The sequence below is a fragment of the Octodon degus genome, unplaced genomic scaffold, assembly GCF_000260255.1.
Source record: "Octodon degus isolate 3935 unplaced genomic scaffold, OctDeg1.0 scaffold00144, whole genome shotgun sequence".
NCBI lineage: Eukaryota > Metazoa > Chordata > Mammalia > Rodentia > Octodontidae > Octodon > Octodon degus.
The window spans coordinates 1,401,083-1,422,898 of record NW_004524720.1 but is presented as its reverse complement, the minus strand read 5'-3'; the positions used below and the strand labels follow the sequence as shown (position 1 = coordinate 1,422,898).

Below are 21,816 nucleotides of genomic sequence, written 5' to 3'. Positions count from 1 at the left end.
GGGCGAGCAGATGAGTTTTGTGGTACAACTGTTGCATTTGATGCATTACTACTTGAAGTGTGATTTGGACCAGGTGATGGACTTCTCTGGCTACTAGAAGAGAAAAAGAGAATTACGAATGATGTATTTTAAAGGTGGCTTTTAGATATCTTAGATTTTGTCTACTAGTAATATGCATATGAATTCCCACAAAAACTTAATTTTACTATCAAACAGAAATCCAAAGTACATTTATATTATGTATTCCTCAATATCCTTCCGAGAGAATAAAGAGCCCTTTCAGCACTTCTATCAAACTCATTTTTTATTTTTATTTTTTTCAGAACCAGGGATTGAACTCAGGCCCTTGCGCTTGCCAGAGAAACGCTTATTTCACTGAGCCATCTCCCCAGCTCCTCAAATACCAATTTAAAATAATTACATTCTCCAAATTTGACAGAACCTGCTGACTTTACAGCACAAGCACTAACAAAAATTAATGGTCATATTAAATAATGGTCATACTTTAACAGCTATAAGGCACATTTGATTATATCTCATATATAGGGTAAAATAATGTGAAGCAAAAGAGAGACATTTAAAAACCAGATAGCACTGAATGAACATAGTGGCAAAATAAGACCAAAAATGTTAATACTGAGATTATCTTCTTTTTAAAGTCAATGGTTTGGGCCAGGGTTTGGGGACATGGTGGTGAGAACCAAAAATTTAATCACCCAAGTTTGATTTCCTACCTGCTCCACCAGACTTGGCTCTGAATGAATTTCAGTTATTTCCAAAAACTAAATCTCCCAAAGGATGAAGAGTTTTCATCACTGAGGACATTTAAAATAATACTGCAGCCTCTAAAGACAATTTAAAAGAAGAATTTCCCAAAAATGTTCTGAGCAATGGCAACATTGCTGGAGTAAGTAGACAGCTTCCCAAGGTGATTATTTTGAAGGGAAGAACTCTCATTTGGAGGTTTAAGTTCTGAAATGTTTGTTCAGAAAACAATAAAAACAACAGTTGAATTATTTTGCCACCTCACAGTGTGAAATAAAACAGGAAAAATTATAAAAATCATTCATTCAACAAATTTCATTTAAAATTGTACTTGTAACGAACAACAAAAAGTGAAAACACAATACAGGGTCATATAACTATGTGAAGAGCAATATGCAGCGGGCCAGAGCTGAAGCTACTGGAAAGGGGGCAGGGGCCCATGAGCAAATTTAATTTCCCAGGATTGTAAAAAATACTACGAGAAGGGTAAAAAGTGATGTAATACCAACAAAATATTGTATTATCATGTGCTTTTAGACTCATATATACTATAGTAAGTAAAATTTAAAAGCTTTCATTGAAATAACCCAGGCTTCCTTACTGGACAGTAATCTACTTATTGTGTAAAAGATTTGTTTTTAACACATAAAAACTCGGTTATCCTTGAATTCTACAAAACATACACATAAGTAATAATGAAACAAAGCATGCCACCTGCAGAAAATAGTGTAACACACAACATCAACCTACCTCGAGCGCTGAAGACTTCGAGGAGAGACAGGTTCATGACCCTGCTGTTTGTCAGCAGTGACAGGCTGCTGCTGTGTGGCCGATTGTGACACTGGTCCTTGCTTAACTACTGGAGTACTAACCTAAAATGTCAAAAGCTGGTAAGACAGTTTTGTCACATAGGCAACTAGCACAGAAACTAGAGAAATGAAGTTAGCAAATTACTAGTTAGGCTCCCAAAGGAACGTGGTAATGCACACCTGTGATTACAGCACTCAGAGGCTGAAGTAGGAGAATCACTGCAGATTTGAGGACTGCCTGAACTACAAAGCAAATTCATGTCCAGTCTGCACTACAAAGAGACCTTGTCTCAAAAGATCCAATGCAACCAAAACAAAACAAAAAGCCTAGTTAGGCTCCCAATCCAGTTCACTCCTTTGTCCACCTATCTAGTTAGTAAACTTAAACACTTTAAAATCTAGTTTTCCTGAAGTGGAATCAAAGGTCCTGTCAAAGGTTATAAAACGGGGCCGGCAAGATAGCTCACAGACTAAGTGCCTGCTTAGGTAAGCGCAGGGACCAGGGTTTGTTCCCTGGTCCCGCATGCTGGGCCCAACCCCAGCCCCAGTGCATGCCAAGCCGTTCACTGAGTCAAGGTGTGGTGTGTCACATGCCTATAATCCCCATGCTGGGGAGGCTGAAAACAGGAGGATCATCACAAGTCCGAGCTGTGCAGTGAGACCCTATACTAAACATAAAATACAACAGAACAAAAATGAAAGGTTTAAAATAAAGTTTTGAAGCACATCTAATTTCTTCATTGTCAGCAGGGCAAGTTTTTTTCTGATTTTTACCAGTTTTCCCCAATATACTATAACCTCTCCTACATTATTACTTCTCCATCAATATATATTTATTTTATCACATCATACAGATACTCATTTCAAAGACACTAAAAAATCTAAATATAGAGATTGAACTATATGCACACACTTCAACTTGTCAAAGGTTATAAAATGGGGCCGGCAAGATCGCTCACAGACCAAGTGCCTGCTTAGGCAAGCCAGGGACCATGGTTTGTTCCCTGGTCCCGCATGCTGGGCCCAGTCCCAGCGCATGTCAAGCCTTCCAAAAGACGTTATCATACAGAGGCAGACCAAGAAATCTATAAATACCAATGAGGATCCTATGCTATTCGTATTTTCAGGTCATAGCCAAACAAAAAGCATAAATATAATTAATATAAACTGTACATTAAAGTACAAAAGCAAACAGAGCCTTGCATAATCTAGCCACATACTGAAGTTGCAGGGTACTGGAGCGATTATATTTCCACAGAGTTTATTAAAAAAAAAAAAAAAAATTTCTACACAGTAGAATAGAACTCTTTTCCACCTCTATCCCAAAGCTCTCCAGATGTGCTTTACATTAATGAAAAATAATACTGACTCAATTGATAATCTGTTTGCTTTACAACACCAAGCCACTGAAGTTAATTCACTGAATGACCTTTTGAGAGAAAAATACACAAAGCAGACAGAATGATGTTGGCACTGTTTATTTTCAAACTGATTTATGAAAATAGCCAAGAAGTCAAAGAAAGGAATACAGTAAGTACCACAATGAACACTGAAAATAAACTTCTTTGTGTTTGTGAAGGAGTCTTGCTGTGTCACCCAGTGTGATCTAAAACTTGAGATCCTCCTGTCTTTGTTTACCAAAAAGTGGGATTATAAATGTTGGCACAATATCTGGCTTAGTAAATTTTTATGTAAAAATAAAAAAATTCCCCCTCACAGTATCGCTATTTGTCTTTTTTTTTGAGACAGACAAGGTCTTGCTATATTGTTCAACTTTGCCTTGAGCTCTCTATGTAGCTCAGGCTAGCCTCAAACACCAACTCATGCAATTCCCCTGCCTCAGTCCACCAAGTAGTGGGCTTGCATACAATACTACACTAAACCCAGCCCGAGTTACTTCTGATAAGCCAATCATTCTTGTCCTTTTTTTTATAAAGAACACTTACAATGCATTTTATAAAGAATAGTTTATAAGTTCTATGTAAACTCATATTAATAGTCATCTGCTTAATGGACCTGAACTACTGATTTTTATGATTACATAAAACATTTCACTACTTAATTCACTCTTACACTTACTGCATTCTTAAAATACCACTTTACAGATAAGTTCTAAGCGCTAAGGCCTATTTTGCTCATATTTAACTAGTATCCATCAAAATGCAGATAAATAGTAACTGTAAAACAGCACCTGTAACTTGGTATTTAAAAAAAAAAATATGGACCTTGAAACATGCATAGATCATGAGGAATGAAGGAGATGAACCAATCTGAAGATCCAGAAGCTGGCTTCAAGATAGGGCGCAGTAATGTCTAAGTTACTTAAGATCTTATTTGAATAAAGAATTCTTTAGCATTAAAAAATCTGAAATAGCCCAGTTTCATGCTTTAAAAAAAAAAAAAAAAAATCAAACAGAACTCATCTACAGTGAGCTCCATGTTAAGGAGCAAAGAATGAGTGCAACTGGTATTGACTGCACTGAAGTTGTGGTCAAGGATCAAATGTTGCAGTACTAACTTACTTATTTTGACACACAAAAACCAGACCTAGTTTGAATCAAAGCTTAATTTTACCTATTAAATGAGGCAAATAGTATGTGATAGTCATGATATAAAAAAATTTAACATGGTACAAAGCTCTAAGTAAAGAAACTGACTCATTTTTAAAATAAAAGTATGAAACAAAGTCACTGACATAGTCTTTCATGAGCTTGAGTTTGAATGTTCTACAAACATTAAGGCCTTCTTTATGTTGCTCTCAATGCCATAAATGCCAAAGCCAATAGAAGAGATCAGGTAGTGAGTGTATAAAAGGTAAGGCTGACTTGACTCAAATTTCCACTTCAACATCCACTATCAATCAATTGTATTCATTCAAATACTATCTCAATCTCAGGAGGCTTTCTCTAAAATGTTACCAACTTTCCAAAAAGAAAGTAATTTCTTTGTACAACATTTTGCTCAGAGGTGACATACCTTTGGCTGTGATGAAACAGGAGGAGTACTAATCAATGGTTTAATAGGAACGGTGTTAGTCTGAGGTGTGCTTATCCTTGGAGACACGTAAGATCTTGGGGATGAGGCATCAGATGTTAAAGACATGGGAGACTGATTAGATGGCTGGGCTGTAAAAGAGTGAAGTAATTAACTTTAAATAAACCAAAACCCTTTGTAAAATAAGTAATAAACATCTCTGCATCACATTCTACAGACCCCATGCCCTGTATTCCCCAGAGAACACTTATCACACTGATTAAATGTGCTACAGAGATAAGCACACCCAGTGGGGGCTGCTCCTCCTTTCTAAGGCTGGAGCAGGCAGCTTAGCCTGAACTTATTTCTATATGGTACCTAGCGTCCCTGGTATCTTTAGTTCTTCTCATTTTCATTTAGATCAGCTATCCTTCTCAGTCACTGCCCCAAGAGGCTAGCCTGGGTGTTGTGTCTGTGCACCACTTATCTCCATTCCACATCAGGTAACCTGCTCAGCTTCTTGATGTTCAGACTAAGTGACCTGTTCACTCCTGTGTGTATTTTGCTCCACCTGGACACTTTTTTGGGAGAAGGACAGCTATTCAAGAAGGAATCAATAAACATATCTACCCCCTAGCAACAGCCATACACCACCAATCTCAAACGTCAGGTCTTTTATTTTTTATTTTTTTGGCAGAACCGGGGATTGAACTCAGGCCCGTGTGCTTGCCAGGGAAGCACTTATTCCACTGAGCCATCTCCCTTGCCCCAAACGTCAGGTCTTTTGAATACATGGGATGCTTCACAAAATTAGGTACATCAAAGCTTAGTTTCAGTTCTGGAATAAAGTACATTACTAATGATTTAAGTTCTAAATTAAGTACAGTAAGTAACTTATGAACATTCCAGTTGTGAACTTTCACAGACATCAACACATGCCACATTATACAAATATGAACAAACTGTGGAAGTATCTCACATGTCTGTAGGATATTGTCGCTGTTTTGCTGTGTATTGTACAGTATGGTAAATGCACAGCAAGCAGTACAGTGCCCAGTCAGAGGTCAGCATGTCCAGAAGCAAGAAAGGAAAAGCAGTGGTGATGTGGAGGTCTGGTTTCTTTATCCCTTATATTGCAATTTGTGTCAGAAGTGTATAAGACTCACTTTGCTGAACTTCTGAACAAAGCTGACTTATGACTATTCCTCCAGAAGGGAACTGTCGTTTGTAAGTTGGGGACTTACTGTACTGCATTACAGATCTGACAGGAATACCTTAAGATAAATGTCAAAGCTTCATTTTTTTTTTAAGCAGTTTATAAAATCTTCCAAAAACCATACATTCATATTCATATAAATTTGATTTACATTAATATAAATCTTTATATGAATATAGAGGAAATCTGTATTGTGATCTCTTCAAAAGCAAACCAACGTGCTCTTAATTTCAAAACAAAATATAATTTTAGAAGCATCCAAGAATATGCATTAAATACCTTGTGTAGAGAGCTGAGCAGCTTGAGAAATCAGAGATGTTATGTTGAAAGCAGATGGTCCAGCAGTAAGAAACTTATGAATTATAGACTGCAGTGAAGCTTGTGTCACAGCTGCTGTAAGAACTGAAAATCCATTATTTCTTAAATTCAAATAAAAACAAAAAGGCTTATGAACCATATTGTGTGTTTCAAACTAAGAAACTGAAGTAAGTGAGAAATAGCTTTGAGGTAGGGAAGACACAGTTTAGCACAAAGATAAACCCACGGTTTCCTTTACACTACTAAAATCACTACACACTGGGCTGGTGAGATGGCTCAGTGGTCTAAAACACCTACTTAGAACAAGCTTAGCAAAGCACAAGGACCGCGGTTCAATCCCCCAGCACCACATGCCAGCCAGCCCCGCCCCCAGTGGGCTGAGCTGGCCACACACACACACACACACACACACACAAATAAATAAATAAAATTAAAAAAAAAAATCACTACACAAAACTTGAAAAAGTACCTCAGAGTGTGTAATGCAACTTCTGATTCTGGCTGATGATACCAGAAGCCTATCTGTACATGAGTAAAGTACTCCATATATTACTTAGAATTAACTGGATAAATGTTGGTATTTCATGTGATCGACTTTAAGTGACCAAACTGTGTATCTCTACATTGCCCCAAGAATGACATGTAACTGGGCCAGCCAGATAGCTCAGCGGACTAAAGCTCAGGCAGATGCAGGGGCCAGGGACTGGATCCCTGTGCCTGCTGTGCCTGGCCCTGTGCCCAAGGCAGCAATGGAGATTGGGCATCGATGGTGGCATGCCTGTAATCCTAGCATTTGGGAGGCTGTAAACAGAAGCATCACTACGTGTCCGATCTACATAGCAAGACCCTGTACTAAACACAAACACACACACACACACACACACACAGAATGACATGTAAGACCTTTCAACTTTTGACATACGACTTTCTTTTTGGGCGGGTAGTCTTTTAAGACAGGGTTTCACTATGCAGTTCAGACTGTCCTTGCGCTCACTTTGTAGCTGAGGCTGGTCCTGAGCTCACAACGATCCTCCTGCCTCAGTCTCCCAAGTGCTTGGATGTAGGCGTGAGCCACCATGCCTGGCTTCCATTTTCTTGAACTGTTTAGAAGTTCTATTTCACCTAAGTAAAACTGCTTAATTATCTTAAGAGAATAAAATAAAAATACTGAAAAGATGAGTCCAATAAGGATTAAGAGTAGCCAAGTGTGGTACTGCATGCCTATAATCCCAGCACTTAGGAGGCTGAGACAGGAGGCTCACTGTAAGTTTGAGGCCCACTTGGGCTATACAGTGAGTAAGCCAGCCTAAAATACATAGCAAGACTCTATTAAGAAAAGAAAAAAGTAAGAATATTGACCAGTCTGATATAGCTCTATTTTTAGGACACAGTAAGAATTACTGTTAAATATATTCTATAAATAATGTACACAGATTATTGTAATCAGAACTTGGCAATGCCCTCAGGACTTAAAGTCTGAATATGAATGGTTTGCAAACTAAAATCGTGTCTGCTAATGTTGAAACTTTGTGGTAACTGCCTGAACTTTAATAGTACAATGAAAAACAATGCTGGAACTGTTAATTAACAAAAAAGGGCAAAATTTTATAGGGCCTACCTCTTGGAACTTAGTATTTTAAGTACCCGAATTCCCAACTTTCCAGTAATCAACACATTTGAAATAATTCAAAATAACTTTGCCATACAAATTTTAGAAACAGAAGACCTATGACTCCATCACTCACTGATGCTTAAGGATGTGTGAGTTTTGGGCTAGCCTGGGGTACATAGTGAAATAAAGCCCAGCCTGATTTACAGTGTAAGACCCTGTATTTACCTTCAGGCTAGGGATATAGTTCAGTGGTGCAGTGCCTATCTGGCAAGTGTGAGATCCTGAGTTCAAGTCCCAGTACCCACCAAAAAAAAAGAAAAAAAAAAAAAATTTACCTTCATTTATTTTGGATATGTCCATGTTAGAATTATTGAGCTGCAGAGTGGCTTGCAAAGCAGGAAGCAACTGTCTAAGAAGATTTGGGTCCTGAAGTAATGGAGGTATCGGTGACTGGGGAACAGGAGAAACGGGAATTGCAGAAGCAGATGTTGGAGGTGCAGATGTGGGGTTCAGTCCAGAGGCAGAAGATGTAGAAGGAGTTGTGCAAGAATGTGATACTGATTTGTCTCCTGCTGTAGATTCTAAATAAAAAAGAGACAAAGCTGAAAAAATTTATTTGAATAGAAAAAGCTAAACAAACACCACAAGAGCATCTCTTTTACATGCTAGGTACCCTCATACAAATGATCTCATTTAATTCTTACAAGGGAATTCAATAAATATCGGCCTCTGTAGAATGAGATAAATATTTTTATATCCCTACTCATTGGTGATTGAACAAGAAAGATCAGGTCACTTGTTTAAAGTAAAATAATCTGGTATTACATTCATGCCTGACTAAGTTTGCTGTCACATACATTCAGATAACTTCTATTAGGATAAAAACAGTACAATTCCTTAGGACTTAATTTACACCTCAGAATAAAGGTAAGTAAAATGTTTATGAAAGCAACAATAACCTATGAATGAGCACAACAGCCCTAATATATGTCAAGACAGGCTCCGTGGTAGTCCTCAAAAAATGAGCAAAGGATCTGATGAAAGGCGACAATTTGTATTCAGTTTTAGGACCACATGATAAAATACCACCACTAAAATGAGGTAAAAACAAACCAAAAGTCTGCCTCATTATTTAAAAAATGTATAAAATATGTATGAAAAGCTGTTTTTATTTATATATATTTAATGCTAGCATAATGAAACCCATTATTACGTTTTTTATTTCTTGATAAAATGGTAATATCTTCAAGATTCCAGAAAGAAAAAAATACAGCAAGCCCTGTCAAATATAAATAATTAGTTTAAAGCAGACTAAACTTGTGATTATCAAAGGCAAACAGGCAGGTATTTTTGACATTATAAAACATTTAAAAATTACAAAATGTAGGGCGAGGGATATAGCTCAGCAGTGTAAGCACCTGCCTGGCAAGCACAAGGTCATGAGTGCAATCCCTAGTACCTCAAACAAAGAAACAAAAATTACAAAATGCAGAACAATTCAAAATATTAGCACCACAATATTTAAAAGAATTACTGTGAATCAAAAGTCAAGGTACTCAACAGAAAAATTTAAAGATACTTCACAAAAAGATGAATGATTAAAAAATTAACTTCATTAATAATCAGAAAAAGTAAAGCAAGACATCCATTTATATTTATTATAAAAGCAATAATTTAAGTCTGACAATACAAAATGTTGTCAAGAAATAATGGCTCATGTACATAATGTTCCTGGAAACTAGACTGGTACAATCAGATTAGAAAATAAAATGTGACATTATCCAGAAAAAATGAAGATAAACACATACTTATGCCCAATAACTGGCCTTATAAATTATACCCTTTTGGAAGCTTTATACACTGAGAGTCATTAAATACTGAAACAGCGCTTAAGTCGAAATTTAGCAACAAAGCAGATATCCAACAACACAAATGAACACTGATTATTTTCATTCCATGTGATTTCATGAACACAGCAAGTCAATGCAGTTTAATATTGCAAATGTGGACTTTCATATGAGAACATTCACTATGGACTACTGAATATAATTCACATATTCTTTAATGGAATTGTGGTTAAAAACTAAGTATGAGTGTTTGCTAAAGCATTTAAAATTTTCCCAATATATACTCACTATTAAAGGTTTCTCAAGATTACATATTTGTTGTATGATTGAATCAATACTAAGTTTCAAAAGTCACATTTAAGTTTCAAGAGCAATGCATGGATATTACACTGGTGCCTGTTGCTATAATTATAAAATCTTCATTTTTAAATTCTGGGAACTAAGATTCAGTAATCTTATGGCCCAAGAGAAGCTAAGAACTGCTTGTAAGCTCAATGAATAAGGACTCCTTTTACCGATCTTTATATAACACCGCAATCACAATAGTCAAGAACTAGGGATAACAGACATCTTGGGTATGAATAGCTATTTTAGTACACTTCAGATTATGCTCATTAACTGTGACCAACTCAGAAGCCCTAAGGTAGCTGTATTTTTATGAAGGATACACCGTAAAGGAAAGATCCTTAAGGGTCTGACAGACTGCCTACCATTTTTCCAGCTTTGCCAATCTGAATTCATAGAAAAATGTAAGTAAATCTGTCTGGAATGATGAAACAAATTTATTCCTTACAAAAACTTGTGCCCTTCAGGAGCAGTTATAGCTTACATTAGCATTTTTCTTCAGATCATCTCTCAATTGTTCACTTAAACCTTATGGGCATGTTATATCACTACTCAGAATAAAATGCACTTTATTTACTGCATGGACAATTAGTACTTGTACACACTATTATTTTCTGTGTATTTGTTTTTGCTTTTAATGACAGAAGCAAGTTGGAAAAGGAGGTGCAAAGTGCTTTCAAACTTTGTTCTGTTGTTGCCAACTAATTTGAAAAGTTAGAAGTGCTTCAAAATTCCTCAGATTACTCATTAAATCAAGCAAATGAAATGCTACAAAACAGAATTCCAAAATGGAATAAGCAGAATGGAAACCAACTAACTGATCCTGCTTAGTAGTGTATTTATAGGATTCTGGGAAAAGTGACCTACCTAAAGGCTAGCATTTCTCTATTACACTTTGAGTATTACTTCTAAACAGACTACTTATCAGAATCACTTGTGAAACTTAAAAAAATACAGATACTCAGGCTCCAACCCACATCTGATGAACTCTGGGGAAACTTAACTTCTAAGTACAACTTGTAAAGTTCTAGGTATGATCTTGGCATCTTTGGTGGTTTACATAACAAACAGGCTGGAGGATCCTAAGGTTCCTTTTAATTGAAATCATACAGAAGAAATTACTATCACAGCAAAGTGCAAAGCAGAGAACAGAGGGGAGGAATGATACATCAAAGACAGGAAAGCTAAACCTATTTTTTAGGTATATTATCAGCAGATATGTCTCCTCCAAATGTACTTTTCAAAGCATGTTACAAGTTATTAAAATGTTTTTATACTGTATGCTTCAATCCACCTATATAACTGGAAACTAGAATTTAGTAAAACAAAAAAGGTACAAGTTTTATATTTCGGGTGCTAATTTGGTGTCCTTCTTTGTTCAGGGTTCTACTATTCAGTGATGTTCTATTTGAACATGAGCTTTCTCAGCAGAGAAAATATACTTAGATTTTAGTTCTAGGGCAAAATGGGAGTCAGTATCAACATGCATTTCTTGACTATGAGTCAGAATTGTGCAACATAGGCACAGACACATGTAAGCACTTGCAACTTCTAGGTCAATCTTTTCAACTGGTCTCCACTCTACTGGTGTTGGGGATACTGGGTCTCTAAAAACCACCACCACCATCTTTGCTAGAATCTGTTTTTAGAATGTGGGCTAATACACAACAAAAATTTTATTCTGAGTTTTATTAAACATAGAAAACTTGTATTTTTGAAATTAGCAAAATATAAGTTCTAGAACCACAAATTTAGTTTTTGCATCACCAAGTCATTTCAATCGACTTGTTTGCTCTTTAATATGAGTATCAGTCTCTACTTGCCCTCAATGTAAAGTTTCCTAAGCATTTAAGAGATGTCTACCTACTTTAGACTTTTTTCTATGTGTTTGGTAATGGAAGGATATCTAGATTTAGGTCCAATAATTTGACTATGTGTGGCCACTGTTTTATTGCTTTTAAAGTGTGAGAGTATCTGTGACTTCCATTTTATTTCTAATTACGTTATTAATATTTAAAATCACATATCCTAAAACTTGCTTTACATTAAAAAATGTACATAAATGGGTGTTGTTTTATAATATAAAGACACTGAACTTTTTGCAATGTTTTCTTTAAAAAACCTGTACCAATAATTGTTTGTACCCTTGGCTTTCAGTACATGTGTTTTTGTATCTAGGAGCAGAACTGTTGGATGGCACAAGTAATTCTACCTTTGACTTTCTGAGAAACTGTACTTTAAACTCCTATCAGCAATATATAAGTGTTCCAATGTTCTTCAAGTATCTGTTATTTCCTTTTTAAAAAAAGTTAATAAGCAATCCCACTGAAGTAGTATTTAATTGTGGTTGATTTATATTTCCCCCATGAATAACGGCCCTGAGCATCTTTTCATGTTTTTATTGGCTATTGGAATACATTCTGAGAAACGAATTCAAGTTTTTCACCCATCACTGAATTGGTTTTTTGTTGTTGCTGCTACTAATCAAGCATAAACAATTTTAAGTATTTTCTCATTTCACGAGTTTTTTTATGTTATGGCTTTTTACCCTAATAGCCTTCTTTGATGCATAAGTATCCCCCCCACCCCGCCCCTAGAACCGGGGATTGAATTCAGGCTCTTGCACTTGCCAGGGAAGTGCTTATTCTACTGAGCCATCTCCCCGGCCCCTGACACGTTAAGTATTTAATGCCAATGAAATCCAGTATCTTTTTTTGGTTTATACATTTCGTGTTATGTCCAAGAAATAACTGACAAACCAACATCAGGAAGATTTTTCTCCTGCAGTCTACAAGTTTCATAGTTTTAACTCTTGAAGGCTTTGGCTCATTTTCAGTGACAAAAATACTAAGGCTAGCAATCAAAAATTCTTCTTTTCTAATTTTGTGTTTATATCCTTTGCATTATAAATATCGTTATCTTTCACTGGCTATTCTGTCAGAGTTTTAAATGTCTTTTTTTTTATTTTTTAATTTTATTTATTTATTTGTGTGTGTGTGTGTGGGGGGGGCGCCAGCTCAGCCCACCAGGGGGCAGGCTGGCTGGCATGTGGTGCTGGGGGATTGAACCGTGGTCCCTGTGCTCTGCTAAGCTTGTTCTAAGTAGGTGCTTTAGACCACTGAGCCATCTCACCAGCCCCTTAAATGACCAAATTCACCTTAATCAAAGTACATTCATTTTGGGTCTTAATAATTAAGGTCTTCCTTATTCCCAAGTTATAAACAAGATTTTCTAACACAGTATTCTTTTTATCAGAGCTGTTTCTCCTCACCATCTTTTTATGTATGTCATTTTTAATATGTTAAACTTGACTTAAACTAAGATTAAACTCCTCCACTAATGTATTCAGTTATTCAACAAATGTCTGAGTAACTCTATAGCCAAATTCCTAACTTTTCACGAACTCAATTTGAAACAATACAACTGAGAGCTAAAATTCATCCACGATAGGTAATGACCTAAGTCATCCACATAAAGTTAATGTCTTAACACATACTGAAGTCTTAAGGTTTAAATTGTCTACAGATAGCATGAAAAACACAAAAGGGAATCTTATTCACGTGACTAATACTTCATATTAATAGCTAACTAGCTCCCCCCAACCCACATATACTAACTCAATTCAAGAGCTTGAGGCACTGGTCTACTCCTGTGACTACTTTGCTTTCAAGCTTATCCAATTTAATAAATCATAACTGAATTATGAAATGAAAAAACTGCTAATTGAGGTCATTAAGCTGACATTGGCACTTACTTGGTCAGAGCAAATAAGGACTTACTGCCTGCTTGTCATTTCACTAATCCACAAGAGACTGTGGAATTAAAACCTATGAATAGGGTAATGGGGTATCAAGTGATGCAGTTGCATATTTTTTAGTGTAACAGTATACTACTTTGGTAGGTGACTGGACAATAAAATGATCTTACCAATCAATGGTAAAACATTAAACAGATACTGACATAAATAGTCCTCTGTTTTACTCTACTCAACACCAGGACTGCTGTAAGTGTAGAGTTATACAACTTCTCCACACATTTTTTTTTTTAGCAATTAAAAACTTTCAAGTTTACATAATATTCTTTCTCTCAAGTGACACACTAGCATTAACAGATCTCAATCTATTGCTGGACTCCTTTAATAAGATGTGTAATACATATGTACTCTTAAAATACCATGACCAATGCAAGTAACTTCTCCAAACCTTAAAGCATTATCTCTTTTGCAGCTATTTATCCATCTACAACAAACACTTGTACACTGCTTAGTATCTGTTAAGCACGGGGGATAGTGCAGCAGGCAAGATGACAAGGAGCCTGCTTCTAACTTCTCATGCTACCACTGACATCTTTAGATATTATTACTGTGTCATAGTATAGGCATTTAACACACATCAGATCAACCTGATTTGAACCTTTGCTACAAATTATGTATTTTTTTTGGTTTGCAATGCAGGGGATCAAACCTCATTCATGGTAGCCAAGTGCTCTACCACTGAGCTACACTCCCCCACTCCATTCTTTATTGTGTAACTGTTAAGGAAAATCCAAATGAAAGATGTCTCATGTTTCCCCTGAAAAAGGACTCATTTTAAATTAATGACACCTCACCAACTTAGACCAACTAGAAAATAATCTGGTATGATCAAATTATTTTGATCATAAAATAATGCCAGACATTTAAAGAGAAATGTGTCTTCAATTAAGATGCAAAAAGAAACATTAGGAAAGACTGCACAATCTTCTCTATATAGACAATCTGAAGTTCCTCAAGTTTCTTCTTGAAAGCTTCAAAGCAGTATAATTTTTAATTAATTTTGTCATAAATGAAGCTCAAAGGAGAAGGTAATATTTAAATACATAGTGTATAACAATGTCTAGCCCTAAAAGTACAAAGCATGTAAGAAAAAGATTGAGAGAAAGCAGAACACCACAGTGGCTATAGTGCAAAGAATACACACAAATTAATCATCTACAATTTGTCGAAGGGTGAGTAGGAAGAAGAGAAAGGGCAGGCAGGCAGGCAAGAACACTGAAGAAAAAGGGAAAGCTCAAAGGCAGGGAATCGAGCTGTTAAGTACTGAGAATCCAAGGATAAATTAAGGCAAAGGGGAGAAATCTGAAATGTTACCTGCAGAAATGTAGTACATGTCAAGAACTTAAAAGTAGTAAATAAAAGTGTGAAGAATGATTTGATGTCATGATAACTACACTAATATAAAAAAGGGAAATGTGTGAAGGAAAAAAAAAGGCAAAATCCAAAATGGCTGAATGGTATTAATATTACAGAGCAGGGAGATAACAAAACAGAAAACTGAAGAGTACTATCACAGAAGCCAAGGACAAAGCTTGGAGAGAGAAGAGCTAGTTAAGTATAAATGAAATGAGATGAAGGGCTAGGTGATTTTTATTGTTGTTTTGACAAGATCTACTGCCCATACTAATTTTGAACTGCAGACTCAAGAGATCCTTTCTTCTTAGCTTCTCAATAGCCAGGACTACAACAAGTAGTGCACTCAGCTGGCATTTGTTTTAACTGACATGGGTCATAAAATAAAATCTGCTGTACCTAAAGAGTCAAATACAATAAAAGACCAAAACCACTGAAACATCCACTAAGAGTATATTAATTGGCATTTTACCTCTCAGGCATTTTCTGGCAAACTTAGTAAAGGATAAACTTTACGTATCAGTTTTGGCATAAGCCACTTTTAAATTTAGTTTTTAAAAGGAGCATCAATCTGTGATGTATTTCGCACTGCACAGTAAAAAAGTACACAGATTAGTAATACATACTGCTACAGTACCAAGGAATTTGAAAGGTGAAAGCAGAATAAGAAATCCAACTATTTGACACTTGTGAACAAATTAAATCACTATAGACTAGCTCAATAAACAGATCTGGCTTAAGGTTTCATCATCAACTCCTAACTCCATGGGACATTTCAAAGTTCAACATACATCTGCTAATGGGCTCATCCATGATACAGTGGTGCCTTGGTTCATGAATGTTATTCTTTCCATGATTCTGGTCACAAACCAAATTGGTTGTGAACTGAATAAAACTCATAGTTAAGTTCAATGCTGACCTTATGGAAAAATGTGATATGGTTCACAACCAGACTCACGCAAAGAATTAAGCTTGTGAGCCAACGTGCCAATGTAATTTGTGTGCTGGCTTGCAATTAATTTCCTTGGATTCTCAAGGCATTAGATGAAGTACAAGTTTGGAATTGTGAAGAGCCTATGCAAATACATCTATCACATTGCTTATGTGACACCTCCCAAGTGGCTGTTACCAAGTTTTACTTTTTGAACATGCTATTATTGTTGTTCTCTTATGTATTTGGTACAGGGTCTCACTATGCAGCTCGGACTCTATAGTGATCCTCTTGCTTTCAGCTTCCCCAGTGCTGGGATTATAGGCACGCACTACCATGTGGCTGGCTCAGTGTGCTTGGGGGCGGGGCTGGTGGGGCATGTGGTGCCGGGGATTGAACCCTGGTCCCTATACTTAAGCAGGCGCTAAACGTGTTATTAATTAAACCTGAGTTGTAGAACCACAATTTGGAGTACAATGTTCACTAGCAATCATCAGATCTAAGGTCTGATTTAGACACAAACATATTTTATATAGCCCCCATGACTCAGTTTTCTAGTTCACAAACTGAATCCATAACCTGTCGGAAACCAGAAATAAGGAAGAAAATGGGGGTAAGGGAGATGAAAAGGAGAGGGTGTTAACTGGGAAGAAAAACATTAAAAAATGTTATATGTGTATGCCAATATATAACCAATCTCATTTTGTGTTACTACTACGTACCAATAAAAAAAATGATGGATATAGAGAAATGGTAAAAAATTCCTATATATATTTGCATCAAACTTTAGAAGATGGACACAATTTCTAATCAATAAAATTGTCAAAAAATTATGCAAATATGAAGGGACAAACACTTGACTTTGACTAGTTAATCCACTGTTAGAAAACTGAAGTTCTGACTTCAGAGTCAAAGGCAAAAAAGAACTGAGTCTAAATATTATAAATTAAAAAGAAAAAGCTATACATGACTAACTCTAGACCTGTATGCAGCAACTCAAAAAACGAAAACAAAAACACCCCAGGATTTATACTTAAGCCTTATGTAAGCCAAAGGAAATGTCATATATCAGAAACTATAGTTCAACGTGCAGCATCCAGTAACAATGGCATACCTTTTCTTTCTGTTTTCTGTGCAGGGACAGAAGATGTGGGTGTAGGCAGTTTTGATAAAGTAGATGCTCCATTGGCATCAAATGATTTCTTTGGCTGGTGATCAGACTGTAGCGTAAATGGATAGAAGGAACAGTGCTTGGGGTAGCAGTTGGATGAACCACTGGTTTGATGGGGTGCTGTACTGGCGTAGAACTACTGTGAGTCTCTGCTCTTGGCAGTCTGTAGTCTCTGTCATTGTGTCTGCTTGTTTGAGACAAAATGTTCTGTGGGAGCAAACTACTGGCATCACTGGAATGCTTGTCTTCCACTTTACAGTTCATAGTTCGAAAAAAGAGATGTTGGAATGACAGAAGGGGAAGAAAAAAAGATTACGTTAGAATCCTGTCTTTAACATCAGCTAATTTAGCAACAGACTTTTATCTATCTTCTTTTTTTCCTTAAAACTGCAAGCCCAATTGGTGTCTGCAGTTTTACCATTAGAATATATTAAAAAAAAAAAAAAAAAGAGTTTAACAATCTATACTTCAAGTGGGCTGGTAGTTTTCTTAATATTCTTTAGAACCACACTGTAATTTAAATAAAATAAAAACAAACAAAAACCTCCAATATGGCACTATAACATTTCATTTAAAAAAGTTTAATATGTTAAAAAAAATTTAGTAAACGTTCTAGCTTTTAAAAAACACATCATAAGATCTAGTTAATAACTGACTAAATTACCCATAGTAGTTCGACAATATTAGCTCTGTTAGCTTGCTGTGCTGAATACTGAGATAATTAACTAGTGGGCTCTAAAGTAGTTTTACACTAGGGTTTAAGTGACTTCATTTTAAGACGGTTGAATTTATGGTGAACTGTGCACTCAATAAGTAAACCAATTCAGTATTTTTAGTAGTAAGGATGTAAGAGTAACCAAATTATGATACATATGCTATCTGCATACTGAAATCCTATATACATAGCATGATCAGAAAAATCTATCACTAGTTACACTGAAATAGATTCATCAATTTAGAAACATATTGAAACTAGTTTAAACTATCAACAATATAAATCTTAGTACTATGCCTCCACAAAACAGTATTTACCAAGGAATATTTCAATCACATTAATACAGTTTATTATTCATCCAAGTCTCTAAAATATAATATTATTCCAATCTGAATTACCAGAGTTTAAAGTAATCTCAAGGTAATGACAATTTTACCAAAGGATACCCTCTCTGCTGAATATTATTTTTTCCAATTTACAGCTCTTCTAATGCTAAAGACTAAGACTAATCTAAAAAATACATTTAAAATGTAAGTCAATTTTAAAAGGGTGTCTATATATACACAACTGTATGTTACATCCCAAGCATGCATAGTGAGATACCGCCAAAAAACTTAAATCATATCAAAACACAGGGTCTAACTATGTCCCAATATGATATCTGATTTTAACTGATTTTAGTCTAGATTTTCTTCAGGCAAATTTATACAATACAAACCTTTATGGATAGACAGAAAAGAAATAATACCATGCCCAACCCTATCACTTGAATACCCAAAACTTTTCTTTTTTGATCTAGAAAATTCCCTTTCAGTTTGTAGGACCAGTCAAAATGTATGATGCAATATGCTGAGATGAAAATTAAAACTAGTAACTTTAAATATTTGTAAGTTAAAAAGAACATTATAGCAATAGGGGAAGCTAGCACTACAACAGCTTGTATTACCAATTTTGTTTTTAAAATTTATGTATTTGGTACTATGCAATGCTATACAGAACAGTTAAATAAGGAGTTCTTCTATCTATACCATCCTCCCTTTGTGTATTTCTACATGTTTCTGAGTGGGGGGGGTATACTACTGTGTCTAGTAGACAAGATGCTCTCTATAAGCTACAGAATGAGTCTCACAACAGTAAAAAATGGCATAAATTGGAAAGTCACTTGTACTATATAAGAAACCCCAAATAAATGTTTCTCTAAACTAAGAGTATTCACGCTGTACAAAAAAAGCCAATAGCAGGGGGCCTGCCCCTTTGCTCAGTTCTTTAAGTGGCTGCTTCAACAGAGCAGTCAGGCTCAGCTTGCTGTGGTTCAATCCCCAAAACTCAAGCCAGCCAAACCTGCCCTGAAGGCATTCGGAGAAAAAAAAAAAAAAAAGAAAAACAAAGTAAACCCAATAGCAAAATATTTTAACCATATAATTTTCACTATCAAGTATCATTACATATAAAATTCTTTTTTTTTTTGGCGGTACTGGGGATTGAACTCAGAACCTTGCACTTGCCAGGCAAGTGCTTATTCTACTGAGCTATTGCCCTGGCCCACATATAAAATTCTACACAATCTTCTCCCTTACTTTTTCTACCCAAACATCAAAACAAACTTACTGTATAAATAGGAAATTGCTAATAATTTGTGGCTAGACAATACCAAACATTTAAATAGCTTACTGACTTTTTTAGCACAACAACATATATAAGCTCAGGTGAACATTTAAAAAGGAAAACAAGCAAAATAACTACAATCTTTAAAAAGGGTTATAGGTACTGGACTACACTTCAACACAGCCACAGATACACTGACTCAACATGTATACACCTAGGAAATTAACTTCAGGAGAGTGGGCAGATATAAATCATCACCTTGTTTGCCAAGCTAAAAGAAATGACCCAAGCATCCCTGCATAAGAATTTATTTATAAACAAATGTAATACTATGTAGACAATACAACAAATATTAAATTATAAACCCAAATGGAAATATGCTGCTGAAATATTAAGCGTAACATTATAACCAATGATAATCCCATCATTTTGGGGCAAAGTACTCAAAAGAGATAAAAAGTATACATCAAAAAATATGTACCATATCAATTATGGGAAAAAAAAACATGTACCAAAATGTTCCTAGATCATGGGATTAAAAAAATTTCCCTCTAATTTTTTAATAATAGCCATACCTTTTGATATAATGAACAAAAAATTAAAAGAAAACATTTATTTGAAATACAGTGGTACCTCAGTTCATGAACACTTGTTTATAAATACTCTGGACTGCAAATAAGCGCTTGGAAAAATTCTGGCTTTGTTTGGGAATTCTACATCAGGTAATGAACATGACCCATGGGCATCTTTCCTGCATGAACACAAATGTGGCTGTCTTTTCCAGAATTGTGGAACAAGTTAAGTTTCTAAATTAATGTACAACTGTAAGAAGTTGAACACATCTCAACATATCAACACACAAACCATGTTTCTTTCCTATTAGTTTTCTGGAACCGGTTCTCTGATTTCACCCTTTACATACTCTACCCTAGGAAACAGTGTTTTAAGATAATCTTGTTATCTTAAATAACAAGATTCTTTGAAAAGCATTACTAAGTTTTGCTCCTTTTCCTCTCTGAGAGCCATCAGTCTAATCCAGCAGTACTAGTTTTGGGACCTAGTTAGGAAAGATAACGTTGCAATCTCTTAATTATACCTATGTTTATGAAAAAATTTAATTTTACACCCAGTGGTTATTCCTCCTCTATGACTGAACTTCTAAATGTGCTCAAGAGTCCCACAAGCTGTGGGGACCGGGGAGATGGCTCAGTGGAATAAGCGCTTCCCCAGCAAGCCCAAGGGCTGACTTCAATCCCTGGTTCCACCAAAAAAAAAAAAAAAAAAAAAAAAAAATCCCGTAAGCTGGTTGCTACTCAGGTACTTCAAGAGGAAAAAGCTTTGACCAAAGTCAGTTCCTTAAAAAATGAAGAGACTAGACCAAGTCTTTTTTTTTTTTTTTTTTTCAAACCAGGGATTGAACTCAGGCCTGTGCACTTGCCAGAGAAGCGCTTATTCCACTGAGCCATCTCCCTGGCCCAGACGAAGTCTTTCTTAAAGTACAGTTATTTCCTAAAGTTGAGTACTTTGACACACTTCTTTAAAAAATTATGTATTTATTTGCTACAGGGCTACGGAGCTTGGAATAATAGTGATTCTCCTGTCTCAGCATCCCTAGCGCAGGCACTATAGGCATGAATCACCATGCCTGGCTGCGGTGGTGGGCATGGCATGCCTAGGGTTCTGGGGCCAGCATGGCATGTATGGGGGATTGACCTGGGTCCCTGTGCTTGCCAGGCAGGTGCTCAGACTGCCATGCTATCATCTCAGCCCTGAAATAATGTTTTAGAAGAATTCAGTACAATTTCAATAATATGTAATCTAAAATTTAATGTTCTAAGAAACAGTTTAAACATTCAGCCACATACAACTATGTTAACTGTTAAGTAATTCTTTCCATCAATAAATCATTATTCCTTGCTGAGACTAAACATACCTATTACTTGGATTTTTGAGTTAAATGGGAATTTAACACTTAACCACAGGGCCCGGGGAGATAGGTCAGTAGAGTAAGTGCTTGCCTGGCAAGCACAGCATCCTGAGTTCAATTCCCGGTACTGTCCCGGTACCGAAGAAACAGTTAACCATAAAAATTCTCAGAGAGAACTTTTTTTTTTTTTTGGTGGTACTGGGGATTAAACTGGGGACCTTGCACTTATGCCACTGAGCTAACTTCCTGGCCCCCCCAAGAACATCTTAAGCCTCAAAATTGATAGAAAACTCTGTATGTTATGTAAGTTTTATCTGGGGAAATGGAAACTACAAAATTTTAAATTCAGAAAATTAAGAGGGCTGGAGAGATGGCTCAGTGGTCTAAAGCACCTACTTAGAACAAGCTTAGCAAA

The 21,816-nt window shown here is 36.0% G+C and overlaps 1 protein-coding gene across 1 annotated transcript in view; it reads right to left on the bottom strand.

Moving 5' to 3' along the window:
• Positions 1-21,816, bottom strand: part of Wac (WW domain containing adaptor with coiled-coil) — a 79,628-nt gene that overhangs the window by 915 nt on the left and 56,897 nt on the right. Inside the window, 7 exon segments of the mRNA XM_012517048.2 lie at positions 5-93; positions 1,516-1,637; positions 4,551-4,699; positions 6,043-6,165; positions 8,029-8,274; positions 17,098-17,220; positions 17,223-17,405. Of these exon segments, the coding sequence (XP_012372502.1) occupies positions 5-93; positions 1,516-1,637; positions 4,551-4,699; positions 6,043-6,165; positions 8,029-8,274; positions 17,098-17,220; positions 17,223-17,405 (1,035 nt within the window).